General features: G+C 38.7%; 1 protein-coding gene across 1 annotated transcript; it reads right to left on the reverse strand.

Annotated features, from left to right (window-relative positions):
• Positions 1-209: 209 nt before the first annotated feature.
• On the reverse strand, positions 210-24,728 carry LOC306856750 (zinc finger matrin-type protein 3-like). The gene is made up of 6 exons (XM_079396184.1): positions 24,609-24,728; positions 19,746-20,101; positions 19,313-19,459; positions 5,399-5,565; positions 2,772-2,866; positions 210-1,610 (listed from the first exon to the last, which is right to left on the reverse strand). The coding sequence occupies exons 1-6, from the start codon at positions 24,724-24,726 to the stop codon at positions 1,402-1,404; spliced, it is 1,092 nt and encodes a 363-aa protein (XP_079252310.1). The 5' UTR covers positions 24,727-24,728; the 3' UTR covers positions 210-1,401.
• Between the last annotated feature and the right edge of the window lie 41 nt (positions 24,729-24,769).

Genomic DNA, 24,769 nt, shown 5'->3' on the forward strand with positions numbered 1-24,769 from the left:
TTTTTCATTGTGGGAAACGTTATTGTGGATTATGGACTCATATTTTGACCAGAGGGGATGGTTTTAAGTTAAAATTCCTTAATGGTTTATTTCTTTCAAGCATGCAGCTTTTCACTTCACAAGATATTAACTGATGGACTGGAGTCATGTGGGTTTCTTGTGGATTATTGTGTTTTTATCAGCTGTTTGGACTCTCATTCTGACGGCACCCATTCACTGCAGAGGATCTATTGGTGAGCAAGTGATGTCATGCTAAATTTCTCCAAATCTGTTCTGATGAAGACACAAATTCATCTACATTTGAGTTAAATTTCAGAAAAGTTTAATCTTGGATGAACTATTCCTTCAAAGGTCATGGTTTCCTCAGTAAATATTGGAGATAAAATATGAAAATAGATAAGCGTTCCCCAGATAAGCTTTGGTAGGCCAACGTGTCAGAGGGTTGTGACTGAGGTAGGGGGCATGGGCGGCACGGACCTTATTAAAAATAGCCATGTTTTCCATTTCTCCCTTTAGTGTGGGGAGAGATTCCCTGGGGATAATCCAAGATGAAAATAAACAACAATCACCCAAATAAATTTGCACTGAAGCATGCTGGTTAACAATGTCAGATGTACACCCCGAAATAGACCAAATCTCCCACTACATCTAGTAAACATGTGCAAAGCCAGACGGACATAGATCTATTGTCATCGCTTTCATAGTACATTCAGCAGACACGTCGGAGATTCTCCTGGGAATGCTGTCTCTAATCTGATTCTGTAGCTCCTGAAGAAACACAGTGAATCTACGGCTCAGAGTGAGTAGGATTGCCACTTCTGCTTGTTTAGGTAACTGATTGCTGCTAGATTTGTCCCTTTTTGAGGCATCAACTTCACACAAAAACAGCTGAGAAAAAACACTTACACTTATTACCTCTCCAAAACACGTTAGAGGTCAGGTTAGACATTAGAATTACATAAATTATTAAAAAATGCTAGACATATACATAAATACTGAAATTATTGTTTTGTATTATACTGAAAGTATAATCCAGTGCAGTATATTCTAATATTTGTGAACTTGCTCATAAGATGATTTAGAATAAGAATTTAGTACTTTTATGTTAATTATGAATTATAATTATTTGCCAGTTGATCCTAAATCTGTGTTTATGAGCGTTTGAAACTTTCTGTTAGATATCCCTTATATATCCCTTAAATAATGTCCATGCCAGCAATTAATGGTCTGTCTGGCACAAAAAAACTACTTTTTCAGTGTGCGAATTTTAGCTTGTAAATTACTTCTAGAATAAAAAAATTACAAACGTCATTTTCCATTTTAAAACAAAAGTGGCTACTTCAAGAATTGCAAGATTATTTCCTCAGGATCTGGATCTGGGAATCACTCTTTGGCTGCTTCTTAAGTGTATCCCAGATTCTCCATTTCGCTACGGTAGCGTTGCTCGGACACTCTGCTTTTATGCTGCTTGCTCTCCAGGTGCAGGCGAAACTCCGCTTCCTCACTGGCACCCGAGTTACACATCGAGCAATAGAACTGCCCGCTCGGTGTGACACACATCGCAAGGTCACGTGGGATACGCTGCCTCGGCCGTGGGTTGTAATAAGGGCCTGAAACAGCACAGGAAACATGTCTGTTCGTGTGAATGAATGAAACTTCAAAAAATGGCTACATGACTAAGCAGATATTACAAGGTGATGAAATACATGTTGAAATGCAAAGTCACGCAGACTGGGGTATTATTGTTATTATTATTTTTTTTAGAAGAAGTTAATACTTTTATTCAGCAATGATGCATTTATACCAGGTTCACTCTGCAAATTTAGCCCCAATTTGGATTGCAAGCTTTTTGCAAGAATTAAAAAAACAAAAAAAACAAGCATGTTTCAATCATACAAAACCTGTTATGTTGGAAAATCCCCATATTTAATTAATACATGCATAGAAAATGCTTTTTAAATTCCAGTTCACTTCCTGAATTTGAATCGAATTGAAGCAAGCAAGACGCAAATTAGAATTAGAATTTAAATTTAAGTACGTTTTAAGAAGTTTAAGTAACTCCAATTACCACCTATAGAAATGTATATTATTTCATTTATATATTTAAGCTCATTTATTTTTTTCAACTCTGGCACACACACTTTGTGGCTCATCATGTGTATATTCTGCTGCACATTATAAAAGCAGATGACTCTCACCCGAGGGAAACATCAACCCTCTGCCAGTGCATCTCAGTGTAGAGCGATACACTTGTTTAGCAAATGCACATTTGCCAGTAAGAGTCTAAAAAGCATTTTTAACTAATAGACATATTATTTTGAAAAAGCATTTATTTAGTTCTTTTTCCAGTTGATAAAATAATATCACATGCAAAGCTAACGGTTTCACTTATAGAATGCAATAGTGTGTGTTTTTGTGCGTATGTGAGGACAGGAGCGCGGGGCAATGGGGGCATGTGTGTGAATGAGATCTGCCATCGTGTGGGTGACGTTTGTGAGCTTGGGCTGACGTGGGGTGGAGTATCGGCTTACATAGACCAAAGCCTTGGCATCTGGCCTGCATTTAGCGAGACTAGCACATTGAGCTACAGTAGCACAGGCTGGCAAACTAACACGTGCAGCTGCCAAGCGCACTGCTGGCAAAGCATTGCTCGCAAATGGAGGTTTTGCACCACTGGGCAGAAAACATAGTCTCAGGGCAAGATCAACACGATGACAAAAATCTGTCCCTCTTCAACTATCGGTTGAGATCAATCTGTGTAGACAGATTACCTGGCATGGCAGTATTGATTTGAGCCCTACGGTTCTTCATTAATCGGTACTCGTATCCTTCTTTCCGTGGCCGTCTCTGAGTGTTGGACAAGTCTCTGGAAAATACATGATAAGACAACATGATTTACCACTTAGTAGTTGAGCAATATATCTTATATTTTTCAGCCTTTTGATGACTTTATATGCATTTATATTTATGTAATTGCTATTATGTAATTTCTTATGTAAACCGTTGTTTCTGAGATTAATCAAAATATTTAAGTGAAATAATCTAAACCAGAATAATCAAGTATTCACAAATAAAAAAAATTATTTTAATTTGTAAAAATATTTCAGAATATTACAGAATATTTTATTAAAGGGACACAAAGAAGAATTACAGTCATGGCCAAAAATATCGACACCCTTGGTAAATATGATCAAAGAAGGCTGTGAAAATTAATCTGCATTGTTAATCCTTTTGATCACAAGAATCTAACCTTTCACTGAATAATAAAAATTTAAAATGGGGGAAATATCATTATGAAATAAATGTTTTTCTCAAATACACGTTGGACACAATTATTGGCACCCCTAGAAATTCTTATGAGTAAAATATCTCTGAAGTATATTCCCATTCATACTCACGATTTTGAGCACTCTAGGGTGATTATGAACATGACATTATCCAGCCATGATTTCCTGTTTCACAGAAATATAAATAGGAGGGAAAACAAAGCCCAAATTCCCTTAATCATCCATCACAATGAGAAAAAAAATTGTCAAACAGCACCTACATCACCAGGTGTTGTTTGGGAGGGTTTCGAGAAAAATTCTCCTAGCTCATCCAAAAACAAACTCCAGCATATTCAGTTATCAGACACAACTGGAACTTCAAATGGGACTGGCTTCTATGGTCAGATGAAACTAAAAAAATTAGCTTTTTAGCAGCAAGATGGGTTTGGTGAACACAGGGATAAAAAGTACAATGAAATATACTGCTGTGTTTTTGATGTTGAGGGCCTATATTTCTGCTGGAGGTCCTGGACATCTTGTTTAGACACATGACATGGATTCTATCAAATACCAACAGATAAAAAATCAACAAGTGACTGACTCTGTTAGAAATCGTACAATGGAAAATCTTAATCTTAATCTTAAAAAAAAAAAAAATCTTATAATGGGCCATGTTTGGATCTTCCAACCGTACAATATTCCAAACACAAACCTCAAAAACAACACAAAAATGGGTCACTGAGCACAAAACCAAGCTTCTGTTAAACTGGCAAATGGAGGTTTCAAAAATTATTGAATAAAAGGGTGCCGTTAATTGTGGCCAATGTGTATTAGAGAAAAACATTTATTTCATAATGATATTTCCCCCCATTTTAAATTCTTATTATACAATGTCAGGTTAGACTTTTGTGATTTTTTAAAATAAAAGATAAAAAGGATTAACAATGCAGATTCATTTTCACAGCCTTCTTTGATCATATTTACCAAGGGTGCCGATATTTTTGGCCATGACTGTAGGAATCGTTTTCATGTATATTCATCAAAATATTGTTGTAAAACCAACCAAAAATATTTACTAAAATATTTGAATATATGGACAAATTACATGTATATCCACAAATAAATGCCTCATTAATTCATTCACTCAAATGCAATATAACAATATTGCTGCTAAATAGCAATATTTACCTGTAAAAATATTTTCTAAATATTTAAAAAAAATTAATAAATCACAAAAATGCTATACAAAGACTTTTGTGAACATTTAAATGATGATGCAAATTAACTGTTGAATCATAGTTTTGAATAATTCAAATGTACAGCTTGAACTGATTTATAGAAATGATTTATAGAAAAAGTCAAGGGGAATTTTTGCTACTGAAATTTAAATTCAATATTAAAACACTCATGCTTGCAAGCAACAAAACAATAACAGATCACCAAATTATTAAAATGACAAATATATATCTAAATTAATGTATATTTTAATTTAATGACACTCGCATAAACATATTTTAAATAATTTTTAGTGGTCAAATAAAATGCAAGCTTTTACATCTCTAAGATATTCAAGAATAAACATATCACCAGCAAAATCACTGTGAATGTCATACATTTTCATCCAGCCCTACTGCTTATAGTCTGCAGTAACTAGAACAAAGATATTGGTACTTTTTTTTCTTATTTTTATCAATAAGCTTATTTGTTTTTAATTACTTACAAGGAGAGATTCAAACCTAGCTTAACTAGCCATAGGCATGTTTGCCCAGATACAATCAGACGTTTGGAGTGCAACAGGATGCATCTTTCTGTGTTTGTTACCAGGACAGCCCAGTCAGTGGCATTAAAATGAGTGCCCCACTTATCAATACAAAAACAGCCTGAAGATAAAGCTAACAGGAAAAACTTCTTCCTCTATGCAAAACGTCCTACTAGTTGATGCAGAATGTGTACGTGGATTTCCTTTTTGTCAAGATTTGAGGCTGAAATTCATATGACTGTATGAGTTATGCAAACTGCATAACTGATGTCTCATTAAAAATCATAAAAAAAGACACCTCCCACAAACACGGAAGGATTTTCCACGTTTAACGGCTGTTTTATCTGGGAGCGCGTGGGTGTGACAGACTCACAAGGACGTGGCGTTCTGCTGTGCCTCAGCCAGCCGCAGTCTTTTGGCGTGGTTCTTGCCCTGATAGTGTGCCTGGGCCACAGCAGGGGAGCTGAAGGAAGCGTCACACAGCTTGCAGTAGTCATTTTCCGTGGCCAGTATGACTCTGCTAGCACCCTTTGAGAGAGGCTGCGGAAGGGACAATGACAGTACAGCTTTTAGAAAGAGTAGGGCGATGAAAGGTGTGCTTCTACAGGGACGTCTCTGATTACTGTCACACATGCAGTGAATGGATGCTTGCAGAGTGTCACCGCATGATCAAACTGCACTTAAAGATATTCCCAGATAAAGCTGGATGACAAAGCAACCAATATCTAAAATATTTTGATCATTTTAAGCTTTTTGATGATATGTAATATATTATATGTACAGTCTATATAAACAACCAGTCAAAAGATTGGGCTCAGTTGAAAGACATTACCAATTTGAGCATTGATATTAATAAATGTTTCTTGAGCACCAAATCAGCATTTTAGAATGATTTTTGAAGGATGAGAGTAGTGAAGAGTAACGTTAATGACGCTGAAAACTGTTGCATCAGAGGAATAATTAAATTTTAAAATATATTTATTTTAATTTAATTTTTTAATTGTAATAATATTTCATTTTTAATCAAATACATGCAACCTTGGTTAGCATTAGAGACTTCCTTCTAAAACATTCAAAAGTATACAGACCTTACATTTTTTTTTAGTCATGATTGCTTAAAGGAACACTCTTTTTTTGGAAATCCCCAAGGGATAAACAGTTGAGTTTTACCGTTTTTGAATCCATTCAGCCGATCTCCGGGTCTGGGGGTAACACTTTTATCTTAGCTTAGCATAGATCATTGAATCGGATTAAACCATTAGCATGTCGCTAAAAAATGACTCAAAAAAGAGTTTCGATAATTTTCCTATTTAAAACTTGACCCTTCTGTAGTTACAAAGTTAGGAACTTTGCTGCGGTACCATTGGTGCAGCAGGCGCAGTGATATGACGCATCGCCTGAAAGTAGTCCCCAGCTAGGTAACTAGTTATGATATAGCCGGGGACTGCTTTCAGGTGCTGTGTAATATCACTGCGCCTGTTGCATCCATGGTACGGCAGCAAATTTCCTTGATTATTACTCTGGAATGAGAGTATAGTTCCTAGCCATATCAGCCTAGAAAATCGCAACTTTTCATTTTCCGTCGGTCTTAGTGCACAATGTAACTACAGAAGAGCCAAGTTTTAAATAGGAAAATTATCTAAACTCTTTAGTCATTTTTGATGACCAAATGCTAATGGTAAAACGGATGGTAAATGGTAAAATGCTAATGGATTCAAAAATGGTAAAACTCAACTGTTTATCTCTAGGAGAGTTGTAAAATGAGCCTATTTCCAAAAAAAGTGGAGTGTTCCTTTAATGAGTTCATCAAAATAGCCAGTTTGAAATTCATGGAAAAAAATTCATTTACAATCTGCCGTCATTTTTGTGGTGTTTATTTTAGAGATGTTACTACGACAAAACTACAAAAACAATGGTTGACTCGGATGTACATCATTGCTTACGTTGCACAAGTGCCCACTGCTGGTGAAACCCTTGCAATAGGCTGAATTTAGCCCTTGATCTCTTGGAATCCGCTGTGGAGCTGATTTAGTATTTACATTTTTTCCCTTATTCAATACATACAGTGCCCTCCAAAAGTATTGGAACAGTAAAGACAAAATTGCTCTGTTTGCTGTGGAGTCAAGACATTTGCAAATATGATTAAAAGATGAATATGAGACAAAACTACTGAATGTCACATTTTATTATTAGCCGTTTCAACACATATATGTTTTACCAAATAAAAAGAACAGTACTTTTAGAGTTCATGACAGATGAACATAAGGCAGATATAAAAGATTAAAAGCTATTATTTAGTTGCAGATCCCTTGCACACAATCACAGCAGTGAGTCTGTGACCCATAGACATCACCAGACTCTTGGTCTCATCCTTTGAAATACTTTTCCCAGCCTTTAATGCAGCCAATTCCAATTGCCTTTACCTCCTCTCCAGCTGGTGAAATTCATGTTCAATCGGATTTAAATCTGGAGATTGACTTGGGCAATCTAAGACTTTCCATTTCTTTGCCCTTATAAATTCCTTGACTGAACTGGCAGGGTGTTTTGGGTCATTGTCCTGATGCAATATGAAGCACTTCCCAATTAATCTGGTGGCTTTTTCTTGAATATTGGTAGGCAAGATGGTTTTGTACCCTTTCAAATTCATTCTGCTACTGTCATCATACATTAAGTCATCAGTAAAGTTGAGAGGGCCTTTTCCAGAGGCAGCCATGCATGCCCATGCCATGACACCACCTCCACCATGCTTTACAGATGAGGCTGTATGCTTGGAATCATTGCAGTTCCCTTTTTTTCTCCACATGTTTGGTTTCCCATCACTTAGATAAAGGTTCATCTTTGTCTCATCGGTCCATAAACAGAGTTCCAAAACTCTTCTGGCTCATGTTTGTGCTTTTTTGCAAACTCAAATCTTGCCTTTCTGTTTTTGGTGATGGTCAGAGGTTTGCATCTTGCTGTGTAGCATCTGTAATTCCGTGTCAAAGTCCCCTGAGGACAGTAAATTGTCAGAGCATCAGCCCAGCTTTCTGGAAGTTGTTGGTGATTTTACAGACACGTGGTTTTAGGATTCATTTTCACAGATTTTATGATTTGTCTGTCATCAACTACTATTGTTTTCTCAGCCGATCAGGTCGTTGTTGGTTGCTGGTGGTTTCCAAACTCTTGATTTTTCCATGCCCTTTGTTTTTGCTAAAGCTCTAACTGACTTCCTCTTTTATTTATTTTTATTTATTTATTTAGTCATTTAGCAGACGCTTTTATCCAAAGCGACTTACAAATGAGGACATAAGAAGCAATCAAAACCAACAAAAGAGCAACAACGTGCAAAAGTGCTATTACAAGTCTTGGTTAGCCTAATGCAGTACAGATAATTATTATTATTATTTAAATAAAAAGACATATAGATCAAATAAAATTAGAATAGAGAGTGCTAGAGTTAGAGGGTCAAGTAAAGATGTAACAGATGAGTTTTTAGCCGTATCTTGAAGATGGGTAAGGATTCGGCTGCTCGGATTGAGTTGGGCAGGTCATTCCACCAGATGGGAACAGTTAATTAAAAAGTCTGTGAAAGTGTTTTTGTGCGTCTTTGGGATGGTACAATAATGCGTCGTTCACTTGAAGAACGCAAGCTTCTAGAGGGTACATAAGTCTGAAGTAATGAATTTAGGTAAAGGGGTGCAGAGCCAGTGGTGGTTCTGTAGGCAAACAGTAATGCCTTGAATTTAATGCGAGCAGCTATTGGTAGCCAGTGCAAATTGATGAACAGAGGCGTGACGTGCGTTCTTTCCGGCTCATTAAAGATTAATCTTGCAGCGGCATTTTGGATTAATTGTAGAGGTTTAATAGAATTGGCTGGAAGACCTGCCAAGAGAGCATTGCAATAGTCAAGTCTGGACAGAACAAGAGCCTGAACAATGAGTTGTGTTGCATGTTCTGAGAGAAAGGGCCTGATCTTCTTAATATTGTGTAATGCAAATCTGCAAGACCGGGCAGTTTTAGCAATGTGGTCTGAGAAATTCAGCTTATCATCAATCACAACTTTAAGGTTTCTGGCTGTTTTTGAAGGAGTTATGGTAGATGAGCCTAACTGGAAGGTGACATTGTGATGAAGCGATGGGTTAGCTGAAACTACAAGCAGTTCTGTCTTAGCTAGGTTGAGTTGAAGGTGATGGTCCATAATCCAGCAAGAAATGTCTGTTAGACACGCTGAGATGCGAGCAGCTATCGACGGATCATCAGGATGGAATGAGAGGTAGAGTTGAGTGTCATCAGCATAGCAGTGATATAAAAAGACATGTTTCTGAATGACAGAACCTAGTGATGCCATGTAGACAGAAAAGAGAAGTGGTCCAAGAACTGAGCCCTGAGGCACCCCAGTAGCTAGATGTTGCGACTTGGATACCTCTTTTATTTTAGCATCCAAATTGCTTGCTTTTCTCTCAAAGTCAGCTCCCTCGTCTTCATCCTGTATTGTGTGTGTCATCATCGAATGCAAGATTCAGAATGCAGAAGCAATGGATATAACTGATACGACACATTCCCTGCATTTAATATCTGGAGAATTAATGCAACAGGACACAGCTGTAAGGTTATTACATATAATATTAACCTCCACCAATAAAAAATGTAGGGTTAATTACATTATAATATTAATACGTAATTTAAACAAATAGTTTAATTTAGCTCAAAGGGAATCATTTATGATTTTATAGGGATTCGAACAGAATCAGTGTTACGGCGATTCACTGAACGAGCCGTATAACAAACTCTGCACTGGATATTAAAATCCCAAATATAGTGAAAACACTATTAAATAGCACAGTAACGAAATCGACAGATTAAGGCATTAACTTGTGAGCAGAAAACACAAGATACTTCTCTTTTAAAATATAAATCAGATTTTATTTATATAAACCTAAGACATAAACTAATCTAACACATGAACACAAGCATTCACACATTCACACGTTGCAGAAAGAGAAAGAGTGAGGAAAGGATGAGTTTAAGAGAATGAAACGTGAAATCCCAAGTTTACAGCAATAGACCTGAACAACCATCAATCACTTATTTAACCCTCGCTTTGAGTTTCTCAATGAGGCTAAAATTTATATTAAATACACCAATTAGAACCTGTTAGAATCTGGAGGTGTGTTGCTGGTTTTGCCTGTGTAACGGGTTGTGTCCTCGTTGCAGACAGGGGGGGTTCCCCGAAGTGTCTGATTAGCTGGAAGTTCAGTAGTCTTTGAAGTGATGTCTCTTGGGCGTTGGCTTGCTGGACGTTTGAAGAAGTGCAGTCGACGCTGGACTTGTATCAACTTACATTAACACGAAACTCCACGGAAAGAAAATAAACTAAAGTAAAAGAATAAAATGATGTAATGAGACTAAGTTGTTTTCCTTCTCATTATGGCACGTGGGCCAGAGCATGCTCAAAGAGCAGCACGCACGCGGTGAGAGGGACAAGGGTCCGAGAGTCAGAGACAAGAGAGATGTAAGAGAGAGAGAAAGAATGGGATGTCCTGAGGTTTTAAACTCAGCTTCTGGACCGTCCCATCTGCACGTATTGACCAATTAGGTATTGTCCTTGCTTAGCTAGGGTGTGTTCTTCACCTCATAAATCAGCCTGTTATCAGTCACATGGTCCGAATTTTACAAGCTTTGGCCAAGTATACCTTTTTGAACATGATTTCATAATAAGACTATGATGCCTTTGACAAAGAATTGATTGGAAGAAACATTCATATCATGGATTTTCGAGCTCATACATACTAAATATGCAATATTTATCTTTAAGGCTCGAGCTATTCAATAATGATTAAAAAGACATACATATTATTTGATTAAAACATGATATGTGGGTACAACATAAAAATGTCCTTTTAGGATGATTTTATGTGCATATGGAAAATAAAGTCTTTGTATAGTTCTAAGGAGAACGAAGGAATGTTCTTTAGACAGGAATGTTGGTTTGTCTTCTATGTGGGGGAGAAGTCAGTCTAAGGAAGCTTGTGAATACAATCGTGGAACCCGTGATGGCCATCTCTTTGACCCTCAGTCTTGATTATTTGCAACAAATTTGACAGTCTCCTTCTTGAATTGGAATTATCAATAAGTGTTTCTTTGTACTCAGTGTTGTAAGTTGTTTGGTGAAAAAGGCTTGCTAGTTGGGAGTTGCTTGCCCCAAACTAGATTTATGACGTCCTGTTTCTTGGAGCCTCTCTTTCTGGAATCTCAGCTTCTCATGTTTCAGTGTCCTGACGCATCTTAAAATTGTCTGATTTAGTCTCTGATATCCTACATCTCCCCCTTTCGATCGGCGAGGTGTTTAGTTGAAGACGTCGTCGAGCGCTGGAAACACAAAGGCAGAAGAAGCAGACAAGAACACAGCAAACAACAAGACAACACCTCCATGACAGTTACTGTATTGGTGCAGGTCCTCAGGTTATTTGAGGTACAGACGGTTATATTCAATTAGTCAATGTAGTTTAGTAATTTGAACAGTTCAATTTGGAAATTGTTGTTCTAATTCGGTTCAATACTTTGATTCTTCGATCAAGTTTTGTGATTAAATTTGTTTGTTCCTTCTAAGTTGTCTTAACTTAAGAATGTTCACCTTTAGTTTCTGGTGGCATCATTTGTGGTAAAATGAATTGACCTATCGTGCATGGAGCTCTCTGGCTTCCATTCAGTTTAGAGTGGCTTGCGGATATTAGGTGTGACGAGTCAATCCTAATATCAGACCTTTGACACTTGCAGGGTGTCTAGGTTTTTCACCTACTAAAGAAAGAGGGGAAGGAAAAGTATAGGTGAAAGAAAAACAAAACAAAACAAAGCTGCTGTGGGTTTTCCTAGAGTGGTTTGCAACTTATGTTGAGCTAGGATGTCATGTGCAGCTAGGAAGTAATGTACCTTAACTTAGTGTCAGGTGTTCTACCTATTGTGAGGATAGCTGCATGTTTCTTCATGGTGGTGTATGTAACTTTGTTATGCTCCAATTGGTATATTCTACTTGTGAGAAGAATATGTTTGTGGAATGTGTTATCAGTAGATGTGGTTACCTCTGGGTATAGGTAATGTTATGTGTGTTAGTGGTGTAGTGTAGGTGTGGTCAGATCTGTTTCAGTCTGTGTTGTCTTCCCCCTTTTCTGGTATGTCAGTGAAGACTGGCTCTCTGCATCCTTGGCGTGGATGAGGGCGTGTCCATGATCTAATGGGGGTCAGTCCAGCAAGGCAGGAAGTTCTTAAGCAGACAGTCAGAGGTAGTTTGGCATGGCTGTGTGAAGCTGGGATGCAAACTTCGTCTCCTATGTTGCATTCCTCTTGTGCTGCCTTCTGGATGTGGCAGACGTTCTGACCTTCTGTGCTTTGGTGGTTGCTGTTGCACAGACGTGAATGTGGTTCTTGAAGTTTTAGTTCATTTAGCAGTTTGCTAGTGAGTGATGGGTGACTGAGGTGATGTTCTCTGGTACCTCAGTTTTCATCAGTGGTTGGCCGTGAGAGACTTGTTCATTCTGGGTGGTTGTTGAACAGGTGCTTGTCATCTCTGATATGGTGTTGTACCATGTGATCACCGGCCTTCCGTTCTGTCGCTGGTCACAGCGAGCATGACTCAATTTTGTAGTCATCCATGTTCAGCTTATCTTGAAGGAACTCTTTCAGTTGTTTCATGACTTGTTCCATGTCTTCTGATGGTAAGCTGTCTTGTTCTTGTGCATACTCAGCGCTGTGCATGTCTGAGTGGTGCTGAGGTGGGTTTCGTTGTTGCTTACCCACACGAGTCGCTCTTGGATGAGTCCGGCGATTACCTTTGGATGTCTGGTTAGGTTTCCAGTTGTTGTGGTTTCTTGAGAAGCGTGGCTGGTCCCATGGATTTTTCCAGCGGTTGGGCTGATAGCTGTCGTGGACATGGTGGTCACGTTCTCTGTGCTCTTGATGGAGGACTCTGGTGTCGTGATGCAACTGGGTGTCGTCCAGTGCAAAGCTTGAGTCTTTGTTGACAGAGTTCAAGAGTGTGGAGGTTGTGTTACCTTTCTTTGAGGCCATCTTCTGCTTGTTGTGGGCCTTCTGTGTTAGGTCACGCAACTGTTGGATGGTCATGGAGCCTGGACAGGCCATGACGCCTAGATGGTGGCTGACTCCAGGGTGCAGATTTCTTAGGAAGAGGCTTTTGAAGTTCACATCCTCTTCAAGGTCAGGTTCGTTGTGTGCACCGAAGTAGGCTTGTCGGAGTCGGTTGTAGTAAGCTTGTGGAGCCTCTTGTCGACCTTGTTTGGTTTCTCGGAACTGGACGTGGCTCTAAGGAGGTATAACCTGTCTCTGTCAGTCACATTAGGTCTCATTTCCAGATAGAAGTCGATATCTTGAAGATGGGCCTGGATGGTGTGGCCCTCTGTGGAGTTCGGGTCGAACTTGCTGATGTTTTTAGACAGCTTGACGAGGTCTTTGATGGTCATCCCATGTGCAGCTCCGAGGTCTGCTTGGATGGGAGGTTTACTTTCGTTGACAGGAAAGAGTTCTGTGGCGAAGGCAGGTGAGGTTTTGGGTTGTGGCTCTTCGCTTCTTTCGCTGTATACCAGTTCTTGGGTGTGGGACTCTGCTCTGCTCAGCAGAGGTGAGGCTGAGAGCTGTTTCTCTCGCCTTGGCTCTTGTTTCTGCTTATTAGCATGTTTAAGTTCTTTTCTGACCATGTAGAGCTGATCGTTGGCATCGTCTATTTGTTGGGTCAGATTGTCTATTTTAGAAATGTACCTTTCAAGGTGGTCTTTCAAGGCACTGATTTCAGCATTCTTGTCGCTGATGTCATGCTTGGCTTTCTCTAGGAGCTGTTCAGCATACTGGAGTCTGTTTACCAGGTCTTTCTGGGCAGCCTTTGCATGTTGTTGGTCGAGCTGAGCTGCTGTCAGGGCTGCTTGGAGCTCCTTAACTCGTTCCGTTGATTCCTGCTCCCTTTCGTTGGGTGCTTTGTGTTGATCTTGAACTTTCACTTCCAGCTTGTCTATGCGGCGTTGAACACATGTCAGCTCCTCTTGAAGGTGAGTGACGTGCTTGTCGCTCAGTTTCAGCTGGGTCGTGAAGGCATAGCTTAGAGAGCTGGAGATTTTGACTAGCTCCTCGTGGTTGTTGTTCTGGCTTGAATCTTGTGTCAGGAATCTTCTCAGGATTAGGATTATTATTAAAAATAATAACAGTTCAAGGGTCTTGGGGGTGAGGCTGTCTGTCGTGCCTCTCAGCCAAGTGTTCCCATCTTCCCCTTGTGCAAAGGGGTTTGCAGTCTGCGGCATGTTGGCACGCTAGGGAGAAGAGAGACTGACACAGATCTGTGTGGAGTAAAAGCCTATGTGTAGGTGAGGCAACTAAGTGTTGTGTCAGTGATTTTGAACCACTAATGTAGTGTGGTGATGATGACTGTGTTGGTCGCAGTGTCTAGGTGGTAGACTAAAGATGTGAAGACTTCGTCACTCTAATGAGGAAGAGGGGAAAGAGAGAAAACAGGTGAAAAGCAAATTCAATTAAAATAAACAATTCCCTTTTTTTTTTCAAATGAGAAATTATTTATTAATTTTTTTTCTTTCAATTAAATGTTATCAAGAGGCAAACAATATTATTAAATCTCTGTTCTCGACAGATGAATATAATAATAATTCTGATATCTCTTTTAGTCTGACAGGATTGACAACGTACACCTTACAGTTGGATCGCTCACCAGGGAGGCTGCGAAGGCAACGGTTGCTCAAAACTTCTCTATTAAAATTGATCTCAGCGTTGTATGAGATGTTAAAATTTTGATTGCGTTTTTAATGTAGGGAGGTTAGGAAGAACGATTACAATCAAATTCGTAAAGATGATTAGTCTTTTGACAAGCTTGTGTATCTCATTCACTTAGAATTGATTGATGGTTCTTACAGGTCCCCACAAATGTGAAAAGTGAAGATGAAAGAAAGCAGGAGAGAACAGGAGAGAAGAGAAAGAGACAATAAATCGAGTGGATGGTGTCCACTAGCAAGCAGTTATGCCGACTACGAGTTGTTGTCAGTTGCTCCACAACCAATCAACAAAAATAAAATTTTGGGTGCAAGAGATTTGTCTCTTAAATTTATTTGAACTCGTAGTGAGGGATAACACTGTCTCCTATTAAGGCTCAGGTGAGACAAAGTGAAATTGAAATTAAATAAAGGAGAAAATCAGTAAATAAAAATAGAAAATAGTGGCTAAGTGTATAGCCACAACAGGAAGAACGAGGGAATAAAACGCAATAAATTAATGAGTGAGTATAAGTCTGAATAGAATCTATTAATATGGGTAATAAATCAATTAGATAGAATAAGTTTACTTAAACTTTCCAAGTTCAAGACTTATTTGTATCTAAAATGATTAGGCCAAGAAGAGAATAATAGAAGTATTGATCATATGAAATGATCTGAGGGAAATTTGAATGATTCAAAATAAATTTAATGTTTTAATTAAATTTTTTAATTTGGCACAATTAATAATTGTGAACTAGTATTTCCCTTTCTAGTAAAATGCAAATAAGTGGTAAGAAGTGAGAATTTAGAGACATAAGAAAGAGAAAGACCAACAAGTCTATAAGTTGAGAGGTGTTTAAAGGGTTAAATCACTTTAGCTTTCCAAACACACACTGTATTAAACCACTGGAGGTTAATGCTAACTGCTAACCTTTGAGGCTAATCTTTAGCATAGACTTCAATGTAAACAACCGTTTCGTTAGCTTAGCAACAGCATCGAGTTTGTTTACATCAGCATCAATGTGCTGCGCGTGCGCAGTACAAAGTTGCTCCGGAAGTAGGTTAAGACTTCCGTGTCACGATCGTAACTGTGGAAACCAAAACAAACGTTGCTTTGCCAGTACAGTTAAGCATGTTACATGAAATGTCAGCGCATTTCAACACTGTACAAATAAACAACACCGCTTTTAGTTGTTCTGCGATGTGGCGCTTAAACTCTCAGTTCGTTCAGAGTTAAACTTATTAAAATAGCAGCTTGGTGCTGCAGGGGAAACAGTCAGAAGCCGTGCATAAACACAACAGGTTTTCTTCGCTGTTGGTTCAAAGTTAAACTTTACTTGATAAAGCTTTTAAAACTCCCATTAAAATCTCCCGGACACACGCGGTGTTGAGCGAGATTAACTTCACTTAGTGAACAGTTACACAAACAGACAAGCGTTATTGTACTGAGGGAGTCATAGCTAGATGATTTAACAATGGAACACGCACTGCTAATCAAACTATGAATAATAATGGCTCTGATAAATAGGATTGAGGAACACGCTCAAAACTATTCTTTATACACTGATTTATTTCCCGTTTAATCACTGCAGTTTAGCTTCGTTCTGCTAACAGACTGAGATTCAGGAGAATACTGACTGACCTGGAACCCGCAGGACATCACTTCAACTATAAATAAAAGGCATTACAGAAAGAGAGGAACACGCTCAATTTCGACCTTATTGTACGATCTCAGATGTTAACTTTAAGTTCACTTACTGCAGTTTGAGAAGCACTTTTGCTCAGTTACAGCCTTCTCTGTGTTGTTCAAGAGGGGCGCGCGCAGCTGACGCACACACACACACACACTAGTCTCTGCTCAGACGCGTCTCTCATTCATTCAAGCGGGGCGCGCGCAGCTGACGTCACTCACACGCACGCGCACACACACAAGTCTCGTCTCTCATCCGCGGCAATAGAAAAATATTAAATACTTGGTTTATGCTCACAATTTAGATTAATCTGCCCAAGCATTCTCCACCAATATGTAAGGTTATTACATATAATATTAACCTCCACCAATAAAAAATGTAGGGTTAATTACATTATAATATTAATACGTAATTTAAACAAATAGTTTAATTTAGCTCAAAGGGAATCATTTATGATTTTATAGGGATTCGAACAGAATCAGTGTTACGGCGATTCACTGAACGAGCCGTATAACAAACTCTGCACTGGATATTAAAATCCCAAATATAGTGAAAACACTATTAAATAGCACAGTAACGAAATCGACAGATTAAGGCATTAACTTGTGAGCAGAAAACACAAGATACTTCTCTTTTAAAATATAAATCAGATTTTATTTATATAAACCTAAGACATAAACTAATCTAACACATGAACACAAGCATTCACACATTCACACGTTGCAGAAAGAGAAAGAGTGAGGAAAGGATGAGTTTAAGAGAATGAAACGTGAAATCCCAAGTTTACAGCAATAGACCTGAACAACCATCAATCACTTATTTAACCCTCGCTTTGAGTTTCTCAATGAGGCTAAAATTTATATTAAATACACCAATTAGAACCTGTTAGAATCTGGAGGTGTGTTGCTGGTTTTGCCTGTGTAACGGGTTGTGTCCTCGTTGCAGACAGGGGGGGTTCCCCGAAGTGTCTGATTAGCTGGAAGTTCAGTAGTCTTTGAAGTGATGTCTCTTGGGCGTTGGCTTGCTGGACGTTTGAAGAAGTGCAGTCGACGCTGGACTTGTATCAACTTACATTAACACGAAACTCCACGGAAAGAAAATAAACTAAAGTAAAAGAATAAAATGATGTAATGAGACTAAGTTGTTTTCCTTCTCATTATGGCACGTGGGCCAGAGCATGCTCAAAGAGCAGCACGCACGCGGTGAGAGGGACAAGGGTCCGAGAGTCAGAGACAAGAGAGATGTAAGAGAGAGAGAAAGAATGGGATGTCCTGAGGTTTTAAACTCAGCTTCTGGACCGTCCCATCTGCACGTATTGACCAATTAGGTATTGTCCTTGCTTAGCTAGGGTGTGTTCTTCACCTCATAAATCAGCCTGTTATCAGTCACATGGTCCGAATTTTACAAGCTTTGGCCAAGTATACCTTTTTGAACATGATTTCATAATAAGACTATGATGCCTTTGACAAAGAATTGATTGGAAGAAACATTCATATCATGGATTTTCGAGCTCATACATACTAAATATGCAATATTTATCTTTAAGGCTCGAGCTATTCAATAATGATTAAAAAGACATACATATTATTTGATTAAAACATGATATGTGGGTACAACATAAAAATGTCCTTTTAGGATGATTTTATGTGCATATGGAAAATAAAGTCTTTGTATAGTTCTAAGGAGAACGAAGGAATGTTCTTTAGACAGGAATGTTGGTTTGTCTTCTATGTGGGGGAGAAGTCAGTCTAAGGAAGCTTGTGAATACAATCGTGGAACCCGTGATGGCCATCTCTTTGACCCTCAGTCTTGATTATTTGCAACAAATTTGACAGTCTCCTTCTTGAATTGGAATTATCAATAAGTGTTTCTTTGTACTCAGTGTTGTAAGTTGTTTGGTGAAAAAGGCTTGCTAGTTGGGAGTTGCTTGCCCCAAACTAGATTTATGACGTCCTGTTTCTTGGAGCCTCTCTTTCTGGAATCTCAGCTTCTCATGTTTCAGTGTCCTGACGCATCTTAAAATTGTCTGATTTAGTCTCTGATATCCTACACAGCTGATCACTTAGAAAGACCTGAGAGACAACTGTTCCAATACTTATGCTCAAATCAGATAGAGGGATGAAACTCTAAGAGTGCTGAACTTCTTAGCTAGCAAAACATCTGTGTTGAATCACCCAATAACAAAATGTGACATTTTGTAGTTTTGTCTCATATTCATCTTTTAATCATATTTGTACATGTCTTGACTCCACAGCCAACAGAGAAATTTTGTCTTTACTGTTCCAGTACTTATGGAGGGCACTGTAGGTGTGTTTGGGTTGCTTCAAATATTAAAATAAAAATATATATCATAGAGTTGTTTGGGGTGGGGGTAAATTAAACGATATGCGATGATGTCACAATCGCGTTGCATTGTGGTCTATGGAACAGCCTGAGGTGTACATAAGAAGTAGACTCGTTCCCTTGGTCAAAATCGAGGGTTCAAGTGTCTGTCCATATAAACTTCACTAGTCCACTTCACAAAGCGGAACGCACTTGGCGACTGGGATTCCCCTGAGGGGAAGTTTAGGCTAGTTTGACACTCCAATAGTTTGCGATTATGTTTGATGCCACAAGTGGCACATAAATAACACCAGACAAAGAAATATTGCTAAACTAGTCTATTGACATGCGTTCACAACATTGCTTAATTTTATATCTAGAGAAATCACTGTTAAAAATTTATTTTAAATCAATTTAAAATACATTTTAAATAGTTAAATGTATATCGTCCAGCCCTATTTGCAGACAGCCTGTAAAAAACAAACCCACACTTGCTCGGACAGAAATGCACCAGATAAGAGTCATAAGTACCTGGTTGGCAGTCACATTTGCAGAATCTGTGGGTGGAGTGGCTGAGGGTTGCTGGGAAACAGGCTCTACTACCTCTGGTATTCTAATTGGAGGTGGCTGCTGGCTACCAGCATAAAAATTGCGCAGCTTCTTACTGTGGTTTTTCCCCTATAGACAAAACAAATGATTGATTGCATGCTTTCTTCTGCGTTGCAACAAAGTTTTAAACCAGTACTCAGTCTTTCAAGAAAAACGACTAACTGAAACAAACCAAAACTGAAAGTAAAATCTCCAAAACATACAGTATCAATCGAGACAAACTATTATTTTGGTGTCATCAGGCATTGTGCAGTCCAAAACCACTTTGTTGACATAAACACAGAATGTGAAATCATTCACTATTCTCTTATCATATTTACATACCTCATAGACCATAACATGAGTTTTAGATTACCTGATAATGCGCCTGAGCCTGCTGGGCAGAGTTGAGAGTGACGTTACAAAGCTTACAGTACAGAGGCTTGCAAAGCTCTTCCAGAGTGGCTTCCTGGTCAGCACCCACTGCCAGACCGTCTTCTTCGGGGGGCTTGGGACTGAGGACAGGGGGCGCTGGGATGGGTGGGTTGGGTGGCAACTGCAGGTGAGGGGGCGGCTTTATGGCTAGAGGAGTGCAATGTGGGAACCGCAAGGGGTCTGGCGACATCATCACCGGCGGAGGACTGAGGTTCTGGGTCGGGGTCATGGCCTGGAAGGGCTGAAGTGGCTGCTGACATATCAAACTAAGAGGTGGTTTTAGAACAGGGTCTGGACCTGGAAAGCCAAATGACAGAATTTAGGTGTCAGAGTGAGTAAATACACTTTTAAGGGCCTTTCACACAAACTGTGTTCTAGCATTTTTTGTTCCAAAGCCCTGTCTCTTATGTTCTTAAATACCAAAATGCATCTTATAGCTGACATATCATCTGACTTTTTCCGTGTTAAGTACTATAATACTATAATCGGGTCCATGGTGCATCTACCAACCCAGAAAACATACAGAAAAAAACAGAAAAAGAACAACCCAGGATTTTTTTTGGTAATCCTTTCTCTGCAAGCGTGTGAAAAAAGAAGCACATCAGATTTTGCTCCCACCGTGACGTAAAAAGGGGATCTTATTAAAATATGAGTGCCTCTTAATCTGTTCCTTAAAATCTTAATCATTGTGTTTCCGCAAGCGACAACGGTGTACCAGTTCTAACACCATGGCAAAAGTTCGAGCAAAGCATGCTAACTGTTCTGTCTTTGGCTGCACTGAATTTATTCATTTATTTACTGTATATTACGCTGCTGCCACACAGATCTGATATAAACATGCAGTTTCTTTCCCAGCTGTTTACCTTCACAGACATAACTGCTTTTGTACCTCAGGTGTGTTTTTCACATAAACTTGTGTGTATTTGACCTTTTTAGCGCAATAAGACATGAAAGATAACTTAGTTTAGTACTCACAGCGAAACATGCTTGAACACAGCGTGTTTCTGCTTCCACTCAAAATAGGCATGTATAAAATGATTTAATAAATTATCTGTGGGTTATTTCGAGCTGAAATGTTAGACACATTCTGGGGACACCTGAGACTTACATTACATATTGTAAAAAAGGGCATAAAGGTCCCCTTTAACAATATAGATTCAAAAGGGAACTGTGCCATTGAAGAACCATTTTTTTTATTCCTTCTGTGCAGTGGAAAGTTTATATGGAAGTAAAAGTTTCTTTATGGAGCCACAGAGGCCAATAGAGAAATGTTGTTTTTGTGAAGAATGAAGGATGAGATCTTGCTAATATCTCAATTTGTTCTCACAGCAGTGAGATTAAATGTAGAGAAAACAAAAGGCTTTTGTCTCCTGCTTCTTAGGTGATTATTCAGAGAAAAAGACTCCAGTACTCTCACATGTCTCTTCTGGTGTTTCAGATGAGATCTAAATGTTTTCAAGATACCAAAGTCTGAAATCAAAAGTCAGACATTTCAATGAACTCAAGCAATTTCCAAAACATTCCTTCGAAACCAAATGTTCAGAGCTGTCTACACTGTATTTTTTTGCATCTATATTCCTAAATATTTAAGTGAAATTTGCTACATAAACAAAGATGTAAAAGCCACATATTAGTACTGCAAATTATCAATTTTAATTATAGAGCAGCTATATAAGTGAAAGAGTGAATCTTTGCCATATAGCCTCTTGCAGATGTGATTAGGGCTGACTCCTGCCTCCTGAATTTAGCGCATGTTTGGTGCTTCGGCAGATCTGAGGCTGAGCGAGTGGGGGTTGGAGAGTCAGCTGTTTTGTGGCTGTGTGATATTTCCAGTGTATCAGTTCTGACAGGATCATGACAACGATTCAGCCAACTAAAATAGACATAAGAATGCGCCAAATGGTTCTGTTTCCGGTTGCTTGGACGGTGTCAGCATTGGAAGGCCCTTCTTGGAATTCTTGAACACCCCAATGTTTATATCCATAAATGGAGCTGTTAATGTATTTCCAATTTAAATGTTTTATTTTCAATAAAAATAGTTTCTATCGGGTCTCAAATGCTCTCCTTATCCCCAGTTGTTTGGTCAAGCTAGTCCTATCCCCAAATTGTCACAATTGTTGGTTTAGTCAATGTCAAACAGAAAAACTGTGCAATTATATTAATAATTTTTTTCAGGTGTTCTAACGTGCTATGAAGTATTTTACTCATTCTCTGGCCACTCAAGATGTATATGTAGATTATGTATATTTGTTTCATCAAAGTAACAGTTTTGGAAAAATTTAGCATTACATCACTTGCTCACCAAATGATCCTCTGCAGTGAATGGGTGCCGTAAGAATCAGAGTCCAAACAGCTGATAAATGCATCACAATAATTCACACCACTCCAGTCCATCAATAAAAAGAAAGGAAAGGAGGAGGAAAGGACGTGACGTGTGGCCAAGTATGGTGTCCCATACTTGGAATTTGTGCTCTGCATTTAACCCATCCAAGTCCACACACACAGCAGTGAGAAGTGAACAAACACACACACCTGGAGCAGTGGGCAGCCAATGCTGCGGCGCCTGGGGAGCGGGTTCAGTTCGGTTCGTGGTATTGAGGGTGGGGAGAGCATTGGACATTCACTCCCCACACCTACAATCCCTGCTGCAACCTTCAGGTTACAAGTCAGACCCTCTAACCATTAGACCACGACTGCCCCCAAAGCATGGGAAGCATTGGACTTCACAAAAGTCTTGTGAAGTGAAAAGCTGCATGTTTGTAAACAAACAAATTCAGCAGTAAAATGTTTTAATGTTAAAATTTCAAGCTTCTGCACTCTCAGAAATAAAGGTACAAAAGTTGTCAGTGGGGCGGTGCCTTTTCAAAAGGTACATGCTTGTACCTAAAGGGTCCATTTTGGTATGTTAAAGGTACATATTAGTACTTAAAGTGTGCATATTTGAACCTAATAGGTACAAAAGTGTCCCTTTTGAAAAGGTACCACCCCAGTGACAGCTTTTGTACCTTTAGTTCTGAGAGTGAGGCCAAAATTCCAGTCCTAATCCATTATGATGCTCCAATGAAAAAGTCCATCCACTCTTGTCCTTTCACATGAAAATCCACCCACATATTTGTTTAGAACTGTTTTGGGTTATAAACGCGCTTTATCTGTGCATATTTCTCTTCTGATTTATACAAGACAACTCCCTATTCGCTGCAGCGAATCCGTTGGTGAGCAAGTGATATAATACTAAATTTCTCCAAATGAAGTAACACTTTCAGACCATCAAAGATGAAGATGAGTTTAAGTTAATTTAGAGAACATTTTCATTTTTGGGTGAACTATTCCATTAGAAAACTGGACTGTGGTTGCTTTTCATTGGACATGCATTGGTCTGGCTATGAACGAATAACCTATGCATACTAACTTGTAGTCTTACTTGTAGTTGTCTCTGCACTATTTAAAAAAAAAAAAATCAGTGACCTACCATTTTATATTCCTCTTATTTTGACCTGAAAACAAACCTGATATCTCTTGGTCATCAGAGAATTCAAGCCCAGAAATAGGTCTAAGTAGAACCTAAAGTCCCAACTCAAGGTCAGGGACAAATACCTGCTTTCTCCATTCGGATTAAATCCACTGTTTTTTGTAAGCAATGCAAAGTTTAGTTGGAGCATGAAAAGAAATATCTGCTCTTTCATCAGGACTGAGAACAAAGATTTTTAGATTTAGTGAGGATTGTTCTCGTTGGGCATCTATAATGCAAGGTATGCAGGGCACATGAGAAGGTAAAGCAGTACTATCACTTGATGCTCCAGGTTGTTTTACACCACTCACTGCTGCAAAACACTTCTAAGCTGTTCGTGCATTGTACAGTTGTTCTTTGACAGCATCAATTATTGAGAGCAGAATAAATGCATTACATGCACGATTGCTCTCTGGGCTTAAGGAACATTTGTAATGTTTATTACAATTATCATGCATTTCATCCTTCTGACAGATGCATTTCAGTACTTTTATCAGAGCTGTACGGTGTCTCACTGTCTACTTCATCCATGATTTGCAGAAACAGTGCTATCATGTAAAATAAATAAAAATTGAGCATGTCACATGAATCATCTGCCAATGAGTCCTCTTAAATGAAAGCCACAGTAGTAACCTTGTTTTCTGAAAACATGGAAAGCAAATTGCTACGTTATGGACTCTTACTGGGATGTTTTGCCAAAAATCATCACTTAAATGTCCCTTCATATATTTACAGGTTTCATATGTAATCTAGACTAAAGTGTGGCAATGAACATTGGCAGAACCTACTAGATACCTCACTCAACTTGCCTCATACTCTATTCTGCATAATTTTCCATTTAATAAAAAAAACATATTTTTAGTCCATTCTCTGTGAAAAAGCATACTGAAAAAGCTTGTATGCATTTTTTTTTTTTTACTTGATCTAATGCAAACACATAACATCCATGCAGTGCTTAGCAACATATCATCATATAATAGAAACAGAGTGGCATAAAATGTGTACCTGAAGAATTTCAGTGAGATTTGAAATATATTAGTAATGTAGTGTTCCATTAACATTTGATGTGCCATGGTCCTTTGGCAATGCAGATAGGGATTTTCATTCTCAATCTGTCAGTGGTTAGTCTGACATCAAGGGCCTTCTTCTCATAACTATTTCCATTATTTAAAAATAAAGATCGGTCCCTAATAAACTCCTATTGCAAACCATTGCAGTGCAAAGCAAATTTGATGCAGAGCATCAGTTATAACGCAATGCACAGAAAATCATTTCGAAAACATGGTCTTATCTTACCTGTGAGCCGAGGGAAATAATGGCTGCAGTCTCCATAGTTCACAGGCTGAGAGGTGTAGATATCGCAATAGTCAACACTTGGATAAAAAGCATCCCTGTTCTTTACATTCATCGCCATCTTCCCCGCATCCTTCCAAGCTCTCTCTGCTGCTCAACTTCTT

The sequence above is a fragment of the Barbus barbus genome (assembly GCF_936440315.1).
Source record: "Barbus barbus genome assembly, chromosome: 37".
NCBI lineage: Eukaryota > Metazoa > Chordata > Actinopteri > Cypriniformes > Cyprinidae > Barbus > Barbus barbus.

Bases quoted from the DNA above. Each gene is read 5' to 3' on its own strand.
- LOC306856750 (XM_079396184.1), bottom strand. From the start codon at position 24,726: ATGGCGATGAATGTAAAGAACAGGGATGCTTTTTATCCAAGTGTTGAC. The intron at 20,102-24,608 runs GTAAGATAAGAC...TTGGCTTTCCAG, and splicing joins TTATTTCCCTCGGCTCACAG to GTCCAGACCCTGTTCTAAAA. The intron at 1,611-2,771 runs GTAATCTGTCTA...GTGCTGTTTCAG, and splicing joins AATCAATACTGCCATGCCAG to GCCCTTATTACAACCCACGG.